General features: G+C 40.9%; 1 protein-coding gene across 1 annotated transcript in view; it reads left to right on the forward strand.

Annotated features, from left to right (window-relative positions):
- mamdc2a (MAM domain containing 2a) overlaps positions 1–17,861 on the forward strand; it is a 44,490-nt gene that overhangs the window by 15,353 nt on the left and 11,276 nt on the right. Inside the window, exons 4-8 of the mRNA XM_039804121.1 lie at positions 846–930; positions 1,966–2,097; positions 4,406–4,662; positions 5,840–5,933; positions 13,922–14,068. Of these exons, the coding sequence (XP_039660055.1) occupies positions 846–930; positions 1,966–2,097; positions 4,406–4,662; positions 5,840–5,933; positions 13,922–14,068 (715 nt within the window). The remainder of the gene's footprint in view (positions 1–845; positions 931–1,965; positions 2,098–4,405; positions 4,663–5,839; positions 5,934–13,921; positions 14,069–17,861) is intronic.

Consider the following 17,861-nt stretch of genomic DNA (forward strand, 5'->3'; position numbering starts at 1 on the left):
GTCTCTGCAGTGGTAACCAGTGAGTCAGAGAATTCATTTTAAAATACTTTAAATAATAAATACTGCTTTACAAATCACCCACTGGACTAGGACCAAATGATATGTATACCCCCAGTCAGCAGTGTTGGTTGGTAGGTGGGTGTACTGTGTGTTGTACCTAAGCCTCAGCCACCCACCTACCCACCCCCACATACATGACCTGAGGTGTTTAATCTCACAGAAACGTAATGGAATGTGGAATGGGACTAACTACATTTACTCAGTTACTGTTCCTAAGTACAAATTCAGAGGGAAATCTTCACTTTAAGAAAAAAATGCGTAGAAAAACAGATAATGTCCTGGCAGAAAATGACCAGTACCTTTAACCTTTTCAGTTAAGTTTACAGACATTTCTGTTAATCCAAAAAAGTAAAATTCTGTAGATTTACAGTATATCCTCTGTACCTTCAAATGGACATTTCTGTTAAAAATTCCCCCCCAAAAAATCTAAATCGGGAAAAAAACCTGTGAAAAATCGATACAGAAAATCCCTTGGTATTCACACAGTATATTATTCCGTAATTCCACAAACTATTCTAGCAGTGTTGTGCATTTTACTATGTAGTTACTAAGATTTTACATACAGTACAAAAGAAACAAGTTAAAAAAAGAAATATGATGCACTGTTAGTAGCCCCTAAAACTGACATGTGCGATGCCCTTGATGATGCCCCACAGTGATGTCATAATGGTGACGGTGATGGGACATGACTCAACATGATTTTAGTGTCATGTAATGAGATCTGTTCTGATGAGATAACTGCGATATGGCATGTTGGTACTGTAAGTCTGTTTTTCCTCCCTCAGGTTTTGTTGGAAGGTCGACCTGAACGGGACCCAGGGAACAACGTGGCCATCTTTGAAATTCACATTGTTCCTGGTTTCTGTATAGGTCAGTGTGTTATATCAACTGCAACCAGTCCTCCAATCCATACAACAATATAGGTTGTTTCTTCCTACCTTCTAATATCAACCACAGGCTTATATCTAAACCAGAGAACAGAGCGGTCGCGCTTTTAAACGTGTCGTTAACGTTCTGAAACGGTCCCAGTTTGGTCAGGTTTCGGCACCAAAACTACTTTGTTAAGTTTAGAAAAAGATGGTGGTTTGGGATAAAATCAGACATTACATGTACTCCACCTCCGGTTACACACGTGATGCAGAACGTGACGTAGCTCTGATTGTTCGGTAAAGTAAAAAAAAAACAGCTAAAGGACAGCTGAAGAAATGAAAGGGGAGATAGAGGGGGAATGACATGCAGCAAAGGGCTGCAGGTCGGAGTCAAACCAGGGCCTGCTGCGTCGAGGCGTAAACCTCCTCTACCAACTGAGCTATCTGGGCGCCTGTATTTGGTGTTTTTAAACTTTCTTGTGGCAGAGATAGAGGCAGTGATGTTTCCTGTTTCCAGTACAGAACTCTTACATCGCCTCAAACCATAGCTCAAAACACACAGTCTGATCTCAGGTTACATGATTGGCCACCGCAGCGTGACGTGGGATTGCATTCCTCCAACAGTTGAGTCAGCCTCAACTTTTCACCACAGGCCCGCTGCGTTTTTGCGTGTCTCTTAACGAGAGTCTTAACGCACTACCCCCATTCAAAATCAAGGAAAGACCTGCGTTTTTACAGCAACGTCTGACGGCAGACGCAGGCTGTCTGAATGTGGCCTAATACTTCACCTAAGCCCCCTTACTTACTGCTTTGCTCCCTTCATAACTACTACGGCCACTAGAGGGCACCACCATTATAAACGTTAATATGGGTCCCAATCGCTGCTTGAACAAACAACCTATGGGAGTGTTTTCTGGGGAGTGGACAGTCTCATCAACTGAGATGTTTCACCTTTAATGTAAAGTCTGATAGGAAACTGTATAAACAGTCTTTATTCATACAAAAGATGTAAGGTCTTTGCTGTTCCTATCACCAGAGTGTAACTTTGAGGAGCATCACCTGTGTGGCTACAGTAACAGCTGGAACCCAAACGTCAACTGGTACGTTGGGGGGAGTGTGGCCAGAGAGTCCAACCTGCTGCTAAACCACACCACCAACAACCAGAGAGGTATACACACACACACACACACACACACACACACACACACACACACACACACACACACACACACACACACACACACACACACACACACACACACACACACACAGAGTCTGAATTCATGAGTGCACATGCACGTCCAGGATTATGTATCTGCAGGGTGTATTGCATCAGCACAGTAGGTTGGTGTGTATACAGTTAAAGCATCCATAACTTCTAATGGATTAAAAGAGCAGCCTAGTTTTACTGCAAAGAAACTTTTTACTGTAAACCGTTACTGCAGTTCTCTTCTCATCATTATATTCTGAACTGTCCAAACACATATTTCTGCCAAAATATGGCTAAATATACAGCTTCCCTTTGTCACCAGTGTGGTTAGCTGTTTACGTCTGCAGCTCCCAACTGGTTATTATTGTGCGGTATGCCGAGTCTGCACTGAGGTCTGACTGCTGCATCTGACAGGCCTGGCAGCCACAGTGTTATTTTTTTCCTGATATGAGGAAACATAGGAACAATTTTTATGTCATACTTTAGGCTCATATCTGCATCATAACAGTGCACCTGCAGTATTTTGAAAGACCTACAGGTGATTCCCCAGCAAATTTTTTTATTATCAACTCAAAGAGTCCAGTCAGCTGCCTTAGAGTTCATACAGATCACTGTCGACGTGAACACCAGACCGGCCAGTGTAACATCACCTACTGTATAATCAGATATATTCTGTCGTCCCATCTCCATGACTCTACTTTGCTTCAGCAAGACATACTTCCTGGACCTTTAACTTCATTTTCTATAAGTTTGTGCTTCTGTAATATTTGGTTTGTGTTGACATGGACGACTTCTCTGTAAGATACCTCAATGAATTTTATTACTGTTGCCTTTAGATAAACTTTAACTTGGACAAGCAAAATCCCATTGAAATTCCAAATCACAACACAATCTATGTGGATAACATAATATTTCCACGTCTACCAGTCCATCCAGCTGCATCCTGTATAATGGCTCTGTAGTTGACAGTCCATTTACATGGATTGATGGTTCTGGAGACAGAATATGTAATTAGGAAGATGCGCTGGTCAGTAAAATGAACAGCTGTGTTGTTTGGTTAGGATGAAGATGTGCAGGTTTGGACCTCGTGGCTGTCCGTCTCTGCTTTATATGTTTAAAAGCAACAACCTAGTCAACACTCAATGGAGTCTGTAACAAACTTCTGTTTAATCTCCACACACTGATGAATGTGTGTCTGAATCACTACACATGAGTCAGCGTAACGATCCATTTTTCACACATATTCTATAAATTAGTGATGTTATGTTCTGTGCCGAGGCTTCGGAGCGTGTGTCGAGAGATCGCGGAAGTTTTCGGTGAATGGTGTATCGAGTCTTGTGTCGTTTTAGACAAATGACGTCATTGATGACCTCCAAAGCCTCCTCTGTACCATGTGACTGGTTCAGGAATTGTTTCGAATCTACACCCCGGTTTTATTACACATCCATGATCTACATGAGCACATTCACCGCCCTCAGCCCTGTTAAACCACTGCCACTTTTCAGTTTTAGAATGCTAAAATTGCACCTCCTGCTTTTATATTATGACCAAAAGAAGTGATTTACACATGATAGCTGCATTCCTCTCAAGGAAATCTGTTTATTATACAGTTATGTTAATTTTACTATACCACCCGGGGCAGCTGTGGCTCAAGTGGTAAGGGCTTGTCGCCTACCAATCGGAAGGTCGGTAGTTCAATCCCTGGCCCTGCAGTCCCATGTCAAAGTGTCCTTGGGCAGGACGCTGAACCCTGAATAACTCCCAATGCTGTTCCATCAGAGTGTGGTCAACGGTTTTTCATGAAGGGGGGGGGGGGGGGGGGCTGGGGGCGCCGCCCCCGGGGGGGGGGGGGTGTTTGTGTTTTGTGGATGGTTTCTGTTTTTTTTTAAAGTTGTTTTGGGAAGGGGTTAAGACTAGAAATGCCCTATATAAATACATTCCATTTACACCAGGAAAATAAACACTATATTGATATAAATGGATTATGTGGAAATAGATTTTTTCTTCATCGTTATATCTAAGTCTTTACTGGCGCAAAATGCAGTTAAAACCATCTCTGATCCAGTGTATCACAGATCCCTGAGATCATGTGTAATGTAGCTGCCTGTTTAACACTCTTTGACCAGCAGGTGGTGTTGTAAGAAATGAACCCTTTTGAGAGCCACGTGACCACGTGAGGCTTCATCTCGCCATCACTACTATAAATGTGACAGTATCAGCCCATAACCGTGTACCTTCAGCTCGTCTGTATCTTCCACTGCTCTAGGCCACTACATGTATGTGGACTCGGTGTACGCCAAGCACTTCCAGGAAGTAGCCAAGCTGACCTCGCCCATGACCACGGCGCCCATGGCCGGCTGCCTGTCCTTCTACTACCACAGAGACCAGGAGAGGGGAAACATCTTCTCAGTTTTCACCAGAGACCAGCTGGGCCACTATGAGGAGATCTGGAGGCCAGAGGTGTACGCTACTCCCGGCTGGACTCAGGTCAGCGTGGACATCAAGGCCCCGCACCCCCTGGAGGTCAGTCCCGGAGCCAGCACTCACAGTAGGCCGGCTTCATATCAATGAAAAGGCAAATCAATTTCAGGGGCGGGATGTAACTAAGTACATCGTGACTGTTTCTGAGATACTGGAACCACCTTCAACCCCCCCCCTTAAAGAGTCATCTCGATTTACTACAACAAGTGTTGTCTCATAGACTAGATTACAAAGACTACAATCTACAGTCATTAAATCTGAGGAAAAGCCTTTTAGTTGCATTCGTTCGGTTTAGGTGCAGCCCAAATCGGCTCTGGTGCTGCACCTAAACCTTATAATGGCAGGGAAAACCCTGGATAAACTAATACGCTACTTCTCAGTCTCATTCTTGTGTTGTGTGCTGAGTGGACAGACTCACCCACATACTGTACACTCACTCCTCTGTAGCTTTCCACTGTACTTTCAAATCTGTATTCTTCTTTGTGACTCCACGGTTTTCCTTTCCTTGTGCATTCAGCCAGAACGCCTCCCACAGCCTGTGGAAAGAAGGCTTGCGTAACATTACTAACTGGGTCAGTTCCTCCTGTCCAACCGAGCCAAGACTCGTACAGAGCTTTTCCATTAAGCAGCACTCCGCTGACTAACCCATGTTCCTACGTTACACTGATGTCACTGTCTGGCTTCTACAGCTGTCTTATCTATCAGTACATGTCATACATTCACAACATGTCTTATAACATCTCACTGAGAGAGCTGTTCAACAATTCCAAATTTTGTTGTACAATTAATTGTCTCAGAAACACTTGCGATTAACGATATAGTTGTCTCTTTCAGTCAAATTTAAAAATATCTATTTATTTACTACTCGTTGTTTACTTAAGTGTTGAATACATTCCAGGATACGTCTTTTGGTTACATCACTGTCATGTGACCCAGATAATGTAATAACATAAATGCACAGCCTATGAAGTAAACCACGCCTCTGTATTATTATATCAGTTTTTCTAACTGTATCCCCCCTTGTCATTTTTGTTGTTATGAACAGTTTGGCATATCTAAACAGTCATACCTCTTAGGTCCTTAGCTAATGTTAGCAATTACATAATTACGGTTACTGTAAACAACAAAACTGTGTGTGTGTGTGTGTGTGTGTGTGTGTGTGTCTATGTATGTGTATGTGTATGTGTGTGTGTGTGTGTGTGTGTGTGTGTGTTACCAGGTGGTGTTTGAGGTGGCTTTTAACAGTGCCAGAGGTGGATACGTGGCCATAGATGACATCTCCTTTTCTCCTGAATTCTGCCACACTGACACAGGTGATTTTAGTTTATTTTAATTTAGTTTGGTTTATCTCTCCAGATTATTTAGTTCTTGTTTTTGTCTAAAAGAGTGGATTTGTTCAAGCCGACTGAGTTAAACACGGACACTGATGGATGCGAATTGAATTTTTTTTTTTTTTTTTATTGGAACAAAGAACACAAAGTTATCATGGATGCTCAAACAGTATCACAACATAATTCCAACATCTTGATATACAATATCACACTTTCCTCAATGGTTTACATACATAATCCATTTTTCCCACAACTTGTTACATTTGTCAAATTTGAGCCTTAAAAGTCCCATGGCATGAAAATTTCACTTCATGAGGTTTTTTAACATTAATATGAGTTCCCCCAGCCTGTCTATGGTCCCCCAGTGTCTAGAAATGGTGATAGGTGTAAACTGAGCCCTGGGTATCCTGCTCTGCCTTTGAGAAAATGAAAGCTCAGATGAGCCGTTTTGGAATCTGCTTCTTATGAGGTCATAACAAGCAAGGTTACCTCCCCATGAGAGAGAGACATCATGGCTTTCAAACGAGAAAAGTGGCAGTTACACTACATTACATTACATGTCATTTAGCTGACGCTTTTATCCAAAGCGACTTACAATTAAGTGCATTCAACTGAGAAGGTCCAAACTCTAGACAACAAGTAGTAAGTGCAAGTACATTAGCTTTAAATAAGCTAAGCTACAAAGAAACAAAAGTGCAGGTTAAAGAGTTTATTTATTTATTTTTTTAACCGAGGTGTAGTCGGAAGAGATGTGTTTTTAGCCTTCGGCGGAAGATGTGTAGGCTTTCAGCCATCCTGATGTCGATGGGGAGCTCATTCCACCATTTGGGAGCCAGGACAGTGAACAGTCTGGATTTGGTTGAGTGATTAGTTCTCCCTCGCTGTGGGGGGGCAGCAAGCAGTTTGGCTGATGCAGAGCGAAGTGGGCGGGTTGGGGTATATGGTTTGACCATGTCCTGGATGTAAGCTGGGGCTGATCCGTTCATGGCCCTGTATGTAAGTACTAGTGTCTTGAAGCGGATGCGGGCAGCCACTGGTAACCAGTGAAGAGAGCGGAGGAGAGGTGTAGTGTGAGAGAACTTGGGGAGGTTGAAGACAAGTCGAGCTGCTGCGTTCTGAATGAGCTGCAGGGGTCAGATGGCACATGCAGACAGGCCAATCAGCAGGGAGTTGCAGTAGTCTAGAAGTGAGATGACTAGAGCCTGAACCAGAACCTGAGCCGCCTTCTGCGTTAGAAGTGGACGTATCCTTCTGATGTTATGCAGCATGTATCTACACGATCGGGTGGTTGCAGCAATGTTGGCAGTGAAGGAGAGTTGGTCGTCAAGTGTCACACACAGGTTTCTAGCAGTCTGGGTGGGGACTACCACAGAGTTGTCGATTGTTATAGTCAGGTTTTGGGTAGGAGAGCCCTTCCCTGGAAGGAAAAGGAACTCAGTCTTGTCAAGGTTGAGTTTCAGATGGTTAGTGGACATCCAAGAAGAGATGTCGGTCAGACAGGCCGAGATACGTGCTGCTACTTGAGTGTCAGACTCAGGAAAAGGAAAGAATTAGTTGGGTGTCGTCTGCGTAGCTGTGATAAGAAAAGCCGTGCGACTGAATGACAGACCCAAGGGAGTTGGTATAGAGAGAGAAGAGGAGGGGACCCAGGACTGATCCCTGAGGAGAGTTGATTATAAATGGCACGCTCAAGAGTTTTAGATAGAAAAGGAAGAAGGGAGACAGGTCTATAGTTATTTACATCAGAGGAGTCGAGTGTTGGTTTGCGGGCATCGGGGGCATCGGGGAAACAGCCAGATGACAGGGAGATGTTAATGAGATGGGTGAGGAAAGGAAGGAGGTCAGGAGCAATGGACTGGAGAAGGTGAGAAGGGATAGGATCCAGGGGGCAGGTGGTTGGGTGGGCAGAGGTAATCAAAGTAAGAATTTGATTTGGAGATAGAGGGGTGAAAGAGGCAAGAGTACTAGATGTGATGGATGGTAAGGTGATTTCAAAAGTTGTGGTGGAGAATGAAGAGCGTATATCATCTTTTTTACAAAGTAGTTGACAAAGTGGATTGGTAGAAGGGAGGAGGGAGGAGGTGAACTGGGGGCATCTAGCAGGTTAGAGAAGATGGAGAAAAGTTTTTTGGGGTTTGAGTAAGAGGATTCAATTTTGGTTTGATAGAAGGAGCTTTTTGCTGCAGAAATAGAGGCAGTGAAGGAGGAAAGAAGAGACTGATAAGTAAGCAGATCATCTGGGTGTTTAGATTTTAGCATTTCCCCTTTCCGCTGCCCGTATAGTTGATCTTTCAGCACGTACGAGAGTCAGATAACCACGGGCGCTGGGGAGGACTTATAGGCCGGTCCGTGAAGTAAGAGGGCAGAGAGAGTCGAGGAGGAGGATAGAGTAGAGAGTAGAGAGTGTCGCGGCAGCGTCTTGGGGAGGCATGAGTAAGAAAGAGTCAGATGGAGGGAGGGTAGCTAGAGAACATGCAAGCCAGTGAAGAGAAAGAAATAATGGGCGGACAAGGTACAGTGTCTCTTGAGATATGGTTGTGAGCTTGTGAGAGTGGGAGAGAGTATAAGATGAAGAAATGGTCTGAGATATGGAGAAGAGTAACAGTGAGGTTGGATGTAGAGCAGTTTCTAGTGAATATGAGATCTAGGTGGTTACCAGCTTTGTGAGTGGGTGGTGAAGGAGAGAGTGAGAGGGCAAAAGAAGAGAGAAGGTGAAGAAAGGCAGCTGACTTCTCTGTCTGGATGTTGAAATCACCCAGAAGTACCAGCGGAGGGCCAGTTTCAGGGATGTTTGAAAGAAGGACATCCAGCTCCTCCAAAAATTGGTCAAGACCACACCCCCACCCTCCACCTTGCCACTCCCACTCTCCTCCTCAATAGCTTCAGACACAGAAATGGCACATACTAAGGAAAGCTCATTGTAGGACTGGCTCTAGTGGCTGTAGTTCTGCACCAAAGCTGAATTTCTAGAAAGAGACTTCAGATACAGTATAAGGGGACCACTAAGGTCTATATAAAAGCATCCAAAGAGCACCATGTCATGGGACCTTTAATATAAATGTAAGTCTCTCCATACTGTATATTTCGTTTACGATCCCTAGCCATTGATCCTTAGTTGGAGGGTCAACCTGCAACCATTTACGGGTTATTGCTTTCCTACTGCTTGCAAGCAATATTTTTAATAAATATGTATCCTTATCTAAAACATTTCCTGGTATTTTACCTAAATATATAGTATTGAACGAAAAATCAACCTCTACCCCCAATATTTTCTCAATCTCTGCCACTACTCCTTGCCAAAACAATTTCATTTTTGGGCATGCCCAGAAAATATGATAGTGATTAGCCATCGGGGTATCACATTGCCTCCAGCAAAGGCCACGGCTCTGTGAGCCTGTATGAAGTGCTGTTAATTTGGGAGTTATAAAAAATCGTACTAAATTCTTCCATCCAAATTCCCTCCAGGATCTTGAGTTTGACGTATTTGCCTGTATCATACATATGTCTGTCCAGTCTTCATCTATTTGTCATTGTTATTTGTGAGTCAGACTCTTTCTCCCATTTTTGTTTAATGTATATTGATGAATGATTCTTGGATGCTTGCATACTTCCATACAATCTAGAAACCAGCTTCTTGTTATCTTCTAATGTGTACGCTTTTGAGAATATTGTAATTAAGTTATGATCTTCCGGCAATGTACTTTTAATTTTTTTGTTAAAATAATCTCTGACCTGCAAATATCTATAAAAATCCTGCTTTTCTAGTCCAAATGTATTTGAAAGTGTCTGATAACTCTGTAATTTCCCATTAGAGATGAACAAACAGTAAGATGTGATTCCTTTCCACACCCACTGCTTAAATCTCTCATCTACCCTAGCCAGTCCAAAACCTGGGTCAAATGCTATCCAACTTAAAACTCCAGTTTGATTCTCTAATTTCAATTTCTTCAGTACTCTGAACCATAACTTCAATGAAAATACAGTCCAAGTACTCAATTTGTTATAGCTCCTTTCAGCTAAATTTTTATTTCCAAGTATCGACTGTATAGGTGTATCTATCTGTGAAACTTGTAGGGTTTTCCATCTTGATTCATTCACCAACTTACTAAGGGTTTCAGCTGAGCAGCATAATAATAGTCTTGAAGACATGGTAGAGCTCTCCCTCCCTTTTCTTTTGTCAACTGCAAAGATTTAAACTTTATTCTAGGTTTTCTACCATTCCAGACAAACCTTGAAATCATACCATCCCATTCATTAAACTGTTTTTGCAATACTTCCAGTGGCAGTGATTGAAAAAAATAAAGTATCCGTGGTAACACGTTCATTTTAATTATTTTTATTCAATTACTCATATCTAATGGAAGCAGAGTCCATCTAGAAATATCAGATTTTACCTCCTTATTAATAGGACCATAATTACTTTCAAAGAGTTTCAATATATCTTTTGTTAGAGTTATCCCCAAATATTTTATTGACCGAGATTTCCAATTGAAACCATATTGTCGTCTTATATGCAGATTGGGTTTAAAGTTATAAATAAGGGTTTGAGTTTTTTGTACATTTATTTTATACCCGGAATATAAATTATATGTTTTTAAAAGGGTCATCAGGTTAGGAATACTCAACTTTAGATTAGTCAGAAACAATAGGACATCATCTGCATACATACAGATCTTATGTTCATCTCCCCTAATCGAGATCCCTTTTATCTCTGAATCATCTCTTATTGCTTGGGCCAAAGGCTCAATGAACAGGGCAAACAGAGCCGGACTTAGGGGGCAGCCCTGACGTGTTCCTCTTTCCAAATGGATTGTTTCAGACTAGTGACCATTAATTTTTATCCTAGCTACTGGTGAGGAGTATAATGCTTTAATGCATTGAATAAAATTATCTTTAAACCCGAATCTTGCCAATACTTGATACAAGAAGTCCCATCCGACAGAGTCGAAAGCTTTCTCAGCATCTAGACTCATCAATATTGCGCTTATATTTTCTGTTATAACATGACTCATTACTTGCAGTGCTCTCCTTATATTATCCTGCGTTTGCCTGTTTTTTATAAAGCCAGTTTGGTCAAGATCCACTAACTCAGGGATAATCACCTCTAATCTCTTAGATAAGATTGAAGCAAATAATTTATAGTCCACATTTAGGACTGATATCGGTCTATATGAACTGCATTCCTTCTTATCTTTCCCTTCCTTTGGAATAACAAATTTAATAAAATAAAAATAACCGCTTCTCTCCATGACCGAGGGGCTTCACCTATTCTTAATATATGATTAAAGCAGTTAAGCAATATAGGTATTACTTGGGGTCTAAATATTTTGTACCATTCAGACAGATAACCATCTGTGCCTGGTGCCTTGTTTGCTTTCAGCTTTGATATGGCCCAGTTTAATTCTTCTATTGTTATTTCAGCCCGCAGTATTCTATTCTGTTGTTCCCCTATTGATGGAAGATCTAAATAATCTAAAAATCTTTTTATACTTGGAGTATCGGCCTTATGTGGTTGAGTATATAAATCTTTGTAGTATAATTCAAAAGCTTCTTGAATATCTTTTAACCTATTACATACCTTTTGGGTCTTAGTGTTTCTAATTTTATAAATTGTATTTTTTGCCTGTTGTTTCTTTATCCTCCAGGATAGAAGTTTCATTGCTTTAGGTCCTGTTTCGTAATACCTTTGTTTAGCGAATTTGAATTGTCTCTCTATTTCCTCATCATAAATCCCATTTAGCTCTTGTTTAACTTTTCTTAATCGTGTCAGTATCTGTGGATCTCTCTGTTTGCTGTGTCTGATCTCCAAGTTTCTCATTTCCTCCTGCAAAGCTAATAATCTTTTTTGTTTCTCTTTTTTACGAAAAGCGGTTAGAGCAATAAGTCTGCCTCGTATTACAGCTTTTGCGGCATCCCACATGGTACTACCCATTATCATTGCATTGGAGATACATTTCAAATTCATTCACAATCTGCTTCTGTATCGCTGTATCATTCAAGATACTCGTATTTAATCTCCAAAGTGTATTTTTCTGTTAATTATGTAAATGTAGAGTAAGAAATACCCCTGAGTGATCTGATACATCCCTAGTATCAATATTACAATTCCTAATTTTATGTCTATCTGAGTTATACATAAATAGATAATCAATTCTTGAGTACATAGAATGGCTTGCAGAATAAAATGTAAATTGTTTCTCCCTTGGGTGTTGTTCTCTCCATATATCCATCAAACCCAGTTCTTTAAGCATTCTTTGAACCATTTTAGTATTTGAATTTTTCTTTTTGAAGGGATTAGTTGTATCAAGCCCAGGCTGAAATTGCACATTTAAATCCCCACCAAATATAAGGGTTCCATAGGATTCTGTAGCTATTAAATCAAATATTTTCTTAAAAAGGGATTTAGTGTGTCCTGGTGGAGCATATACATTAAGTAACGTTACTTCTTTATTATCTAATATACCTTTAACTAATATATATCTTCCCTCTTTATCTTCAATTTTGGACTTAAATTCAAAATTCACTGCATTAGGAATCAAGATAGCCACTCCCCTCCTTCGTCCTGATTTATGAGATGAGTAATAAGTATTTTGAAAACCCAGTTTCTTTAGTTTCTCGTGTTCTGGTGGAGATGCAAATTGAATTTCTATTATGAGTAATGCAAATTAAGAGATGGTAGGACGAGGAACTAACCCTAGTTTTCAACTTCTTCCTACCCATAATAGACTAACATGAACAATATACAATCATAGTTTTCTGCAATCTGCCTATGGTCACTTTTCATACCTGCACCTTGTTATGTAATTATGATGGCAAATTGCGCACGGCGGCCTCGCGTTTGAATAAGCACCACTTTTCTGTGTAGGTCAGACCTGTATGACTTCCAACACGGCTCAATTCTGGAAGAAGAGAATTACCTTATCAATACCCAGGGGGACAATTACAATTTTTTCACTCATAATTATTATTATTATTATTATTATTATTATTATTATTTACACACACACACGCACACACCTGAAATACAAACATGCACACAGGACCCAGACATGCAGTTGGAGGGATGTCAGAGGGATGCTCAGTCCCCACAGACTGAGCTACTGCCGCCCCCATCTGACTGAAAGCTGTCACATTAACACACAGACCACAGCAGCACAAGGTTCACTACACACAGAGAATACTCCAGTGAACCACCAAACACTGTGAATGCGCCTGATTCTTCTCATGACAGATCAGTCTATCAGCGTGTCCGCGGGGTCTTAAAAAGTCTAACATTTCTAAATCACAATTTTAGGCCTTCATGAAGTCTTAAATTTGCTGAAGCATTGTGTTCTAGGTCTTACAGTAAATAATGTTAAACAGGTCTTGATTTTCCTATATCCATGTAACCCTACCTCTAATGCTCATTCTAATGCTTAGAATGTTTTTCTTTATCCGTGGTTTTGTAATTCTTTCTTTCAAGTTTAGCGATACTTGGTTTGAAAAAAATGAATTTAGGGTTTGGTTAAAGTCAGTTGCTAACGACGTATTTGAAGCCTACTGCTTTTATGCCAGAAAGCTATTCATTTTGTGACTCTGCATTTCCTTTTCTTTTTTTGAATTTTTTTAAAATTTAATTCAGAATGGTCTTAAAAAGTCTTAAATTTGACTTGCAGAAACCCTGTACTATAACATTTGCTTGTGATGCAAAGCTCTATGAGCAAATATGAATCAATCGAGAATACCCAATAGGGTAAGACTCTTTGGTTGTAGGCATTTTATAATCTGTCTAATAAATGTTGATATTAACATTTACATTTATTACATTTATTTTGAGGGTGGTTGATTAGACTGGGGAGAAGTGGCCAGAGACCCTACGATGAATCTCCATGTCCATGTTTATGTATTTTCTAATGGTGTTATTCCATGTAACACTCTTTAACTGTTATCAAGGCAGGTTCATATTGGAGATGCTGTGTTTTGTGTTCCAGAGCCGACCTTTGACCCCTCTATAGCCAACTGTGACTTTGAGAATGGGCTGTGCCTGTACTACCAGGAGAGGACGGAGAGTAAGGTGTGGAGCAGAGTCACAGTCAAGCCCAACGCCTACAGGATAGGAGACCATACCACCGGAGCAGGTCAGTCACCTCCACATTGACACTAACCTTGTCATGATCTAGACTCCACATATTTATTTTTTTTCGACTTCACATGTGCTCCAAAAAATAGCAACCCTACAGTACACTTAATTAACATACAGTACACAGAAGTGATTATATATATATATATATATATATATATATATATATATATATATAGTCACGGAATCAGAGAATGTCGGACCTAAATGCAGAGACAGACAGGCAGTGTTGAGCTTGAGGATTTAAAGGTGCAATATGTAATATTGTGTGTAATACTGGCAGCTAGCGGTTAAAATAGTTACTGCACTACCAATTCAAAATACTGGAGAGTCGTTTCCCCCGCCCCCTCCTGCCCAGACTCGAAGTTCACGGGGGTTGCCAGGCTGAGACCGCAGCATTCACAACAACGTTGCTAGACACTTTTCTCACATAGCCAGACATTACTCCACAGCACAGCGGAGTAGCTAACGGTAGATGCTGGCTATATTGACAGTCATAAAAGCCCGTGCTCACGCGGACTCTGTAACCAACTGACAGACACACTTTTTCGGCTTAAAATTACAGTATGAACCGCTAAAAAACAACAACCTCACTGTCCTCTCCACACGCCAGTCAGGCACACTTCCTCGGCTTAGAATTACAATACGAAACGCTAAAAATACCACTAGCTACCTTACCGACGGAACACACTTCATTGGCTTAGAATTATGGCAAAAATCGCTAAACACACTGCAAACTCACAGTCCTCTCTTTCCGATTTACAGCCCCCCTCTCGTGGCTTAAAATAACTCACCGTTGTCGGCTCCAGCCGCTGACGAGGCTACACGCTGTAAACAGCCGTGGGCTGCTTGCCTGGTTCTCCGGTAACGTTAACAGGTAGCAGGGTTAGCATGGCAGCATTAGCCAGGACCAGTCGGGATCACTTTACTGGCTGTGTCTCAATTGTTTTTGCGAGTAACCAACTCGGGTACTCTAGCTATATAATTCAATGTGAGAACACAAATGTTGAAATGACAAAAAATGCCCGTCCCTAGTAGCTGTGATGAATTAGCCTGAAGCTAATGCTTACCGGTTCAGGAGAAAATAAGCCAACTCTGCGTCCTTTTGGGCTCTAAGCTGTCTCCATCTTTCAAATACATCTCCATTATTTACCAGGGGGTTGTTACGTCTCTGGTCACGCAACTGTTAGAAACATGCTGTTTTCTTTTTTTTAGGTCGGGTAGAATCTATCTCCATTGATCCTGTTTGTTTGTTTGCTGCTTTCATGGCTGTACTAACGTTACAGCTGTAGCGTGCTGGGTTTACGTTTTTACAGGTATATCTGGCAACCCGGCCTGGCTGTCAAACTGGGCCGTTGATAACAACACACAGATCAAAACATAAACATAAATTCCGTCACGGAATGTAAATTTCAAAAAGAAAAAATACTGAAATTAGCATTGTTGTCAGAAAAGATAGTATTTCAGTTTAACATGTTTCCTTAATATCTGATGAGGCATTGGTGTCATTTTTGGATTTATTACAGTACAAATATTACATATTGGACCTTTAATAAACAATAATCCATACAAAAAGAGTCCTGAAGATAGCAGGCAAAATACAAAAAGAGGAACAAGGAGAGGTTCAAGATGGCGTCTCGGTAACATCCTTTCTGCGTGGCTCTGCAGGGTGAGGAATAAAACTAACGTTTTGAACAACTAAACATGACTAAGGGCTGAACAGAAGAAACCTTATGGAAAAATAACTTATCAAGACGACAACTCACAAGAAGAGCTTCTCATTCAAGTGTTTTTTTTCTTTAGTTTATTCTCGAACAAAAGTTGCTAGCCGAGTTAGCTAGTTATGCAGAAGGTTTGAGCAACCTGCTAACTCAGCGTGGTCAAACTGACCTAACTTCGCCTTAAGAAACTAACTCAGCCCTTTTTTTCTTTTCTTTTTACTCTCTTTTTTTTTTCGAAAATCTTTTGGACCATGAAAGAAGCGGAAGATATGTATAACATAAGGCATTCTTATGCAAAGAAATCCCAGAGTGACCAATTTGAATCAAACACTTCACCATTATCAGAGCAAACTGAGATGTGTGTGGAGGCTTCAGAGTTACCAGAAACTCCTAAACCGCGAGCAGCAAAGAAATCCAAGTTACGAACAAGCGACGACAATGACTCTGAGCCTGTGTCCAACTCACGTCTGTTAACGGTAATGAAAGAATTGAAAAGATGCAGGAGGAGTCACTCAGACGACTTCAGTGGTTAAAGAAACACTAACTCCATTAAAAGCGTCACCGATGTCCTTGACTCCGTGGGGAAACAAGTCGAAGACATGACACATAAAGTTGTACCCCTGCAGAACAAAGCTGTCATCTTAGAAAAGGAGATGCGGTGACCTGGATGCATACAAAAGAAGATGGAACCTGCGAGTTGCTGGCATTCCTGAGAAAACGGGAGAGAACATTAGGAATATCATCGTCGACATTTTCAGCCAGGTCTCCCCTACATCGCTGATCATCTGGCCTACTCCATGGACATTGTGCACAGACTGGGTAAACCGCTCTGCTTAGGTGAACTCCAGCCGTCGCATCATTGTGCAGTTCCTATCAAGATCGCATAGGGACAAAATCTGGAGGGATGCTAGATCAGCAGCTATACTCAAGGAAAAGAGAATAAAGCTATATGAAGCTCTGACTCAGGAGACCAAGGACATCAGAAACAAACTGTGGCCGCTGGTTGAACAGGCGAGGAAGGAGGGGAAGAAAGCAGGCTTCAAAGGGTCCTTTGCATACATTGATGGTACAAAGTCACTGCTAATCATTTGGGAATGAAGGTTGATTTACTGCTACTGTTATTTTTGCCAAAGCTGTCCGAAATTTTATTTGGCTCACTCTTAAACGGGTAACGAAGTTATTAATAGATTCTCATAGATAACGATCTAGTCTAATTTGGTTCTTTCATGTGCGGGCCACTACCGTTACTCTACCGAAGATGATGCTTCTGACTCTGTTATGTGATTCGATATAACCAACTCTTTATTTATTTATTTATCTTTTTTCTGTTTAGGTAAAGAAGGGGGAGTTTAAGCACGAGTTTAAGCCATTAAAGTATCCTAGTGTTGAAATGAATAGTTTATTTCTTGGTGCTTATTCAGCTTGTACATATTTTTGAACAGGGTGGAAAACATGCCCTTATTATCTTGACTACAGTTGTTCCTCTGCTGCAGAGTTAGTCTTCTATTAAGTATTCATAGAGGGACAAATTGTAATTGTTTCTCTAGTTATCTGTGTTTCCTTCATAGTATTGTTCTAAGTCTTTGTCTTTATTGTCAATTAATGTCAGGGGTCTGAAAGATAATGTGAAACGCAAGGCTTTATTTTTGTTTGCAAAGAAATACAAGGCAGATTTTTATTTTTTTCAAGAATGTCACTCGACTCCAAATTACTCTAAGTTTTGGATATCACAATCGGGGAACGACATATGGTTAGCACACGGATCTGAACACTCTGCTGGGGTAGGGACTTTCAAACACAACTTTAAGGGAAATGTTATAGAGACCGATACAGATGTTTCAGGTCACTTTGTCAGTATGATTATAGCCATAAACAATCTTACTATTATTATAATCAAAATTTAAGGATACCACTCCTCTCTGGAGAATAGTACACTCTTTGATACTTTGGATGATAAAGTCTCTTACTGGTTAACCAAATATCCCAATGCCTCTTTAATCGTAGGTGGGGATATCAATATAGCCCTAAATAACCCTATAGACAGATTCCCCCCAAGGAATTCAGTATCTC

Source organism: Perca fluviatilis, chromosome 6 (assembly GCF_010015445.1).
Source record: "Perca fluviatilis chromosome 6, GENO_Pfluv_1.0, whole genome shotgun sequence".
Taxonomy (NCBI): Eukaryota; Metazoa; Chordata; class Actinopteri; order Perciformes; family Percidae; genus Perca; species Perca fluviatilis.